At 40.3% G+C, this 8,504-nt stretch overlaps 1 protein-coding gene across 1 annotated transcript; it reads left to right on the forward strand.

The window, feature by feature from the left end:
- Positions 1-913: 913 nt before the first annotated feature.
- On the forward strand, positions 914-2,121 carry LOC105557411. The gene has a single exon (XM_012004658.1). The coding sequence runs from the start codon at positions 1,274-1,276 to the stop codon at positions 2,069-2,071; it is 798 nt and encodes a 265-aa protein (XP_011860048.1). The 5' UTR covers positions 914-1,273; the 3' UTR covers positions 2,072-2,121.
- Positions 2,122-8,504: the final 6,383 nt, after the last annotated feature.

Consider the following 8,504-nt stretch of genomic DNA (forward strand, 5'->3'; position numbering starts at 1 on the left):
GAAACGGCGGGCCGGTGCGGGGGGCGTCCAGAAGTAATGGCTCTGCCAAGTCCTGGGCGTCCCCCAAGTAAAGCACAGCGCAGTCCACCGTGTGGTTTTAGTGCGGTAAGCCCAGCGGTCGCAATGTCAGCGGCCGCACCCGATCGCCATTAGGGGGGCAGTCCCACATAACCCGAGCCACTTAATGTAAACTCCCTTCCCGGAGGGGGGGCCCGGGTATCCATAAAGGATTTCCACACGTAAAAAAAAAAAGCTATAGCCATAGCTATTTAGTATCCCTACATGTAATTTTCCGGCTATTGAATTATTTAATGAAAAGAAATAAATAATGATAAAAAATATATTTTTAAATATAATATACATATACCTTTTATTAATAGTAATAATTTTTATTATGAGTTCATCAAACTGGTCGATCTGTTCGTTTGTAAGCTGGAACCCAGAAAGCATTTTGACATCCAATGTATATACATTGCATATACATCAGTGTTGAGATATGTGCGAATGCAACGCGCTGTACATGCAATGTACATCCATGCAATATACATGTGTATATTTACCGAACATTCTATGCACATGTATATGTGAGTATATTAAAGAAAACATGATTACTGAACAATTTTATTATTGAGTGATGTGCAATTCCGTAACCATTACTGTTGACCACCAGCATTAAAATAATATGTAAATAATATGTAGCCGAACAGTAGAGTAGATAAAACATGTATAAATAGTTAGCTCAGCGTTAGCGTACTAGGCTAGTAATCCGAAATCTTAGGTTCGAATCCCACAAAGCGTTTCCAAAAATTGTAACATAGTATGGATTTTTCTTAATTAGAATTAAGGAGATAGAGTGTGTGTATGTGTGAAATTATGAATATATATTAAATTATAAAAAAACTAGTTGAAAATTTTTATTTTTTTTTCAATAAAATCTTGTACCAAAACCATTACTTTTTTTATCGTAATGATTGTGGAAATACAGTACTGATTCAATACTGGATTAGTAAGTACCTAACAGTCAATCAGTTGAACTATAAATTATTATAAATATATACATATATATACTTTTCTGTATATTCACATACACATGTACATAGAATGTTCGGCAAATATACACATGTATATTGCATGGATATAAATTGCATCTACAGCGCGTTGCATTTGCACATACCTACGATATCCAATGTATGTCATTGATATATCACTGCATGTTCATAGGATATGTCATATACACTGATGTATATGCAATGTATATACATTGGATGTCAAAATGCTATCTGGGATATTGCATATATATTATATACCTTTTTCAACATTTAATTGTATTTTTCAAACAGTTTTAGCAATCGGCGTTACATGCCGTATGTTCCTCGAAGCAGTTATACACCATCCGTTCCTCAAAGTTGTACACCATCCGTTTCTTGACATGAAACTGTTTCGTGCAAGAAACAGCATGATGCGTAAGTACCCTAAAATTATTGTACATTTGTTCATACTTTTCCTGATTTACATGTATTTATTTTACTTTATGTATTCTTTCAGTTCTGATAAACCTCGTTACACGCCTCGTATCATGAGCAGGAGATTCGCCCTGACATCCACTGCGTACAAATACTTGGATGTTGGAATCTGCGTGGTACCTGACGAATCCTATGTGGAATTCATGCTCGGCGATAATCAAGGAAATAAGATAGTGTTGGATTATTCAATGTGGATGGAAATTATCAAGAAACGTGTAGAAATAGAACAGCTCTTCAAGTCAACAGACGCATCATCGGTACAGATTGATAATTTAGTTTTAGAACTTGTTAGAACGTATAATAACAAAGTTGTAATATTAACGTTAGATGACACTTGCATGTACATGAACATGTCAACTGTATTATTTTTACTCAAACTCGAACATTGTGTAGAGCATGTATATCGCGAACTATCGGAGGATATAGAAGCTGTAAATGAAAGCTTCGATCAATTTGTGTGTTGTTTGCAAAGTAATATGACCAGTGCCGAGAGAGATGATGCAATTGGTATACTGTACGAGAGGTATATGATAAAACTTCTGTCATAGATTGTGAATTAATAGTTTATGCTGTAGATGAACTTATTGCTGAAAACTTTAAACGAGGTGATGAACGAAAAAAAATTAATAATTGTATAGGATTTTTATTTCCCATAAGTTTTACAAGTAGGATATACACGAGGTCCATGAGACATACGCTCGCACTTTTTCACGCTCTCACGAAAACTCTCGTATCAACCGGTTCCGAGCTCTCTCCTCGTCACTCTCGCCCCTGTCGCGCGCCGCTCAACGCCCCAGCTCCCTCTTTGGGACTACACTCTTACTCTCTACCGCTCTCGGCCCTTACTCCTCCGCGGCTAACTCGAATTAAAAGAAAATAAAGAATAACTAAAATAATTCAAACAATCCTGTATCTTATCCTAATCCTACATTCGGCCATTTCTGACTAACTATTCGCCTCGAATGGTTACTTTACATTTAACCATGGCTTCATAAATTCAGCACACGTACTCGTGACACCTGGTCCTTCTCCTGGGGTTGTTCGCTTTACGTCGTATCATTATTTTTAATCTTAACAACGCTATAAGGACCTAAATATTTTGCGCGTAGCTTTCGCCCTGGGGACATCTGTGTTCGCTTAATTGCGACTAGCTCGCCGACTTTGTATTTCCGTGGTGGTTTACGACTTTTGTTGAACGTTTTGCAGTTCTCTTGTTGTGTCTTCAATATTTGGTTTTTAGCCTTCGTCCGTAGAACAATGCGTTCATCTTCAAAATGCTCTTGCCAAGCTTGCTCCAACACCTCTTTTAAACGTAGATCTTCTTTGCACCTCATTTTTACACCGGTTAATAGCTCGAATGGTGTCAAGCCAATACTTATTTGAAAGGTAGAATTCAAAACGTACTGAAGCTGACCGACATATCGATACCACTTGGTTGAATCTTCCAATGACAGCTTGGTTAGTATCGGAATTATCGTTCGATTAATCCTCTCAGCTTGTCCGTTGGCTCTAGGCAAACCCGTCGTGATTGATATGTGTCTTATTCCTTCTGCGACGCAATAATCATTAAATTCTTTTGACGAAAAGGCAGTTCCTCTATCTGAAATGATGCATGCTGGATTTCCGAACACTTGTTGTTGTAACTCTAACTTCGTAATTACTTCGCGTGACGTCGTGCTCTTGGTTGGATATAGCCAAGTAAATTTCGTGAAACTGTCGATGACAACCAAAATGTGATTATAATTCTTGCTCGTGGATTCCAAAGGGCCTAAATGGTCCACATGATATGTGTGTAAAGGGACGTCTCCTTTAGGTAGTGGATGAAGTTGACCTTCCTGTTTGCCAGACTTTCGATTAGCTAAAATGCATGGGATACAATTCGTTATAATATTTTCGATTTTCTTCTTTAAGTCCGGTATAAAATATTCTTTCTGTATTATATCCTCGGTTCTCTTAGCTGAAAGATGTCCCTTGTTGTGGATCTCTCGTATTATCTCGTTTTGCATGAGATCTGGAACAACTAGTAAGTCCCTGCCGTCTATAAGTTTATGGAGTGTTCCTCCCATCAAATATAACCGTCACTCAGTTCTGATTCTGGTTCTTTCATCAACGAATTTAATCTGGGATCTTCCATCTGGGCAGCTTTTATCTTCACCAGTATACCATCTTCGATTATCGTCATAACGGCGTTTCTGCTTAACGCGTCCACATGCTTCATTCGGATACCTGGTCAGTGCTCTAGAACATAATCAAAATCTTCCAGTTTTTCAACCCATCGCCAAATTTTCGGTGATACTTCTTTTTTCTGCATCGTTTGGGTGAAAGCTGCACAATCCGTTATTATCTTAAATCTTAATCCGAGCAAGTATATACGGAACCTCTCTAAAGCTTCAATTACGGCTAATACCTCTAATTCGTAACTTCTGTATTTTCTCTCAGCTGGTGATGTTTTACGACTCATGTATTGTACGGGGTGCAATCTATCATCTGTTTTTGATCGTTGCAACAAGATCGCGCCTATTCCATCCTGGCTAGCGTCCGTATGTACTTCTGTCTCTAACGTCGGATCAAATATTTGTAAGACGGGTTCTTTACTTAATACCTGCTTTAACTCGTTAAAGGCGTCTTTTTCCGCTTTTTCAAATTGAAAATCTCTGTCCTTACGCAGTAGGTCACTCAGCGGCTTCGCAATCATCGAATATCCTTCGATGAATTTTCGGAAATATCCCGTGAGGCCAAGGAAACTCTGAACTTGCTTGATCGTCGTCGGCTCTGGAAATCCTATTACCGCCTTTATTTTTTCTGGGGATGGAGACACTGTTCCATTTTCTATGATCTGCCCTAAATACTCTATACGCGTCTTCATAAATTTACCTTTCTTAACATTTAACTCTAATCCATAATCGCTGGCTACCTCTAATACAGTCTTTAGTCTTTCCACAGCCTGATTATAATCAATGGCTAAAATTATAACATCGTCTAAATATAACGTCATTATTCCGGCATTGACCAACGGTCTAAAAATATGGTTGATAAACCTCTGGAATACTGGAGGAGAATTAGACAAACCAAAAGGAGCTCTTAAAAATTGATATTGACCTTCATGTGTGACAAATGCTGTGTACTTACGACTTTCTTCATCTACTTTCACATGGAAAAATCCGTTTTTAAGGTCGAGTGTGCTAAATATTCGCGCGTCTTTTAGTTTGTCTATCTGATCTTCTATCAATGGCAACGGATGTCTATCTCGTTTTATAATTCGATTGAGCGGTCGATAATCGATACAAACTCGCGGCGAACCGTCCTTCTTTTTCACTACGACTACCGAGCTTGCATATTCCGAGGAACATGGTTCGACAATACCTCCTTCTATCCATTCTTGTACCTGTTTTTCTACTATTTTCTTCTCTGGAATCGCTAGTCTACGTGGTCTCTGATAAATCGGATTTTCATTCTTTAGCGTTATCTTCAGATTAATTCCCGTAGTCTTACAATCATGTTTTTTCGGTTTATATTCGCCTATCAAATCTTTAACTCGATCTCTTACTTCTACGTCTGGAATATGTTCAACATCTACTCGCGATTCTTCTGAAACGTTAATCTGCGCTAGGAAATTTATTACTGATTTCTTCAAAACTAATATACCCTCTCGTCCAAAATTTACATCGGCTTGTTCTAATATATCTCTACCTATAACTGCTTCCATGTTTACCGACTCATGTGGTACAACATATAACGTCAAAGGATAATCTTCTCCATCGATATACACAATAGTTTGAAAATATCCTAGCGTCTTTGATTCTCCGCCTCCGAAACCGAAAAATGTACGTGACGACTGAACAAGTGTATACTTTCGTAATTTTCTAAACGCGTCTTCTCTAAGTAAGCTAACTGTACTACCCGTGTCCATTAGCGCTTGAAACTTTACGTCATTTATAACAATACTCTTACACGCATTCGTTGGAGAAACATCTACCAAATTAACCGCTTGATCCGCGTCCGATGTAGCATTCTTCTTTTTATCCTCACAATCTTTTGCTTCGTGACCGAATTTGTTGCAGCTAAAGCATTTCTTTCCTAAAGACTTCTTGTCGCAATTCTTGGCGTGGTGTCCATTCATACCGCAGTTATAACAGCGTATTTGTGATCCGCCGGATTGATCGTCTGGCGTCTTCTTCTTAACATCTTCTTCTGAGGATTTCTTACCAACATGTTTGTTTACTTCGTTTCGAGCCCTTGGATGTTTTGTTGTTTTGTCCGAACCGCTCTTCTTCATCTTCTCGTAAGTCTCGAGCTTGTCTTTAAATTCGCGGACAGTCTTTGCTCCGTACAAATTTGCTTATTACATATTTCGTCATTGATGCCGCCTATCACGTAGTCGAACACTGCATCTGATTCTATAGAGCCTCTTGATGCTAACTCTCTCATAGCAAAAAAATACTCTTGAAATGTCTCTTCTTTTTTCATCCTGCGTCTTTCCAACAGTTTGTGTAATTGTGCACTGTTAATCTTCGTTGAAAATTCTTCCGTCAAGGCATCCTTTAGCTTCTTCCACGTCTTAATAATACTCTCACTTTGTATAAATAGTTTGGCGACTCCTTTCAAGGATTTCTTCGCAAACACGACCTTCTGCAACTCACTCCATCCGAACATAACAGCCGCTTCCTCAAAATCACTTATCCATCGTTCGATCGGGTATGAATCGGTTCCGTTAAACGGGCGAACTGAGTCTTCGACATCTCTATAACGTAGCACAAAATGTCTATTTCCCCGTCTGTAGCTTCTTCCCGATCTTACATCCGACCTTTGAGCCTGACTTCTAACATCTTCGTCTTCTTCGTCTTCTTCGTCTTCCTCGACGTCGCCGTCTACTTCACCCACGTCATTTAGTTCGTTCACACTGGCCTCATATTTTTCGTCATCGTCGTCGGCCACGTCATCTTCGTCATCGGTTGGGTTGAGGGCGTCTACATTCATTAAGGCTCTCAATATCCTTTCTCTTAGCTGCTCGGCGTTTCCTGCATATTCAAGGCCCAGAACATTGCAGATTGATATTAAATCTCCTATTGTAAAGCGTACTGCATACTGCATCTTAGCTGCGAATTCAGGTGAATCGTTCTTGAACGTAAAACCTTTGAACTCGCGTAAGCGTCTTCGATTATTTCTGTCTCCGTCTTCTTCAAAAACGAATCTATGCATGGCGGTTATTACTGGCTTAGACGCCGTGCCGATCTTTTGGTTGATTGCTAGTACTTGACCTAATTTTCCCATCGTGGATCGTAGGTTTTTCCTCCTTACTCTTCACGTCTTCTCGTCTTACGTCTTTATTTCGTTGCTCTAGCGTCTTCCCTCAGCGTCTTCTATCAGCGTCTTCTTTCAACGTCTTCTTTCAGGGTCTTCTATCAGGGTCTTCTATCAGGGTCTTCTAACCTCATCTGCTTATCTTGCGAGAGGTTCCGGTTAATTTTTTCCGTATATCCCGGACGAGCCCCCAAATTTATAGGATTTTTATTTCCCATAAGTTTTACAAGTAGGATATACACGAGGTCCATGAGACATACGCTCGCACTTTTTCACGCTCTCACGAAAACTCTCTCGTATCAACCGGTTCCGAGCTCTCTCCTCGTCACTCTCGCCCCTGTCGCGCGCCGCTCAACGCCCCAGCTCCCTCTTTGGGACTACGCTCTTACTCTCTACCGCTCTCGGCCCTTACTCCTCCGCGGCTAACTCGAATTAAAAGAAAATAAAGAATAACTAAAATAATTCAAACAATCCTGTATCTTATCCTAATCCTACAATTGTATAATAAAATAAAATTTTCATCCACTAACATTTTTCTTCTGCTTCCTACCCATACATATAAGATCGAGATATGAATAAATTTAAAAATATGCTGTGGAAGGGAGAGTGCACAAATGGAAAGAAGTATAGGATATGTGTGGAAAAAGACATTAATGCAATATTGGTAGAAATATATGGTATTTATGCATAAAAAGGGCTTCCTCTCCGATTTGCTTTATTTTTAAATATGTTGTTGGGGATGTCTTCCCGAGTCATTTCATATATACGAGGGCGGTTCAAATATGATCGAGACAAACGCTGTAGATGGCGCGCCTGTATGTTTTGAAGGTCGCGGCTTGAGTATGTGATAGCTGGGTTTCTTACGAACAGTGTGGCATATTTTTCGTCGCGAACGCACGTTTCACGCGCGTGATACGACCATGAGTGAACGTCAAGTGCCGACCGCCGTTGCGCAACGTATTGTCATTCGTTTTTTGGTGTGGGAAGGCGTTAAAAACACGGAAATTCTTCGGCGTTTGCGAAATCAGTTCGGTAGTGAGTGCCTGAGTAGGTCTGCTGTGTTTAAATAGGCCAAAGCGTTCAAAGATGGTCGCGAAACCGTCGAGAATGAGCCGCATGATCGTCGACCGCGAACCAGCATCACACCAGACAACATTCGCCGCGTAGAACAACTCATTTAAACCGGCGGGGAGTGCTGTACGTTGACTTCCTGCGCACACAACGTTCCATCAATGCTACATACTACTCTAACCTTCTGAAAACACACGTGAAACCCGCTTATCGCTCGAAACGGAGGAGCATTCCAGCGCGAAGTGCGATTCTTCTCCAGGATAACGCGCGCCCTCATACCGCGCGTCTCACGCTCGATACAATATCAGAATTGGGGTGGGAGGTACTAGAACACCCCCCCTACAGTCCGGATTTATAACCCTGCGACTACCACATGTTTGGACCACTGAAAGAAGCCCTCGGAGGTCAAAGATTCAACACCGACGACGAGGTAGAGGAGTTCGTGCGCACATGGCTGTCCGAGTTGCCCAAGGAATTCTTCGATACCGGCATCAAAAAGCTTCCGGAGAGGTAGCAGAAATGTGTAACTAGTGAGGGGAATTACCTAGAAAACTGTAAATTTTTGTAAATATTTTCGATAATAAATAAATGTGTCAGAGCGTTTGTCTC

Source organism: Vollenhovia emeryi, unplaced genomic scaffold, assembly GCF_000949405.1.
Source record: "Vollenhovia emeryi isolate VEMERY1.0 unplaced genomic scaffold, V.emery_V1.0 DF939494.1, whole genome shotgun sequence".
NCBI lineage: Eukaryota > Metazoa > Arthropoda > Insecta > Hymenoptera > Formicidae > Vollenhovia > Vollenhovia emeryi.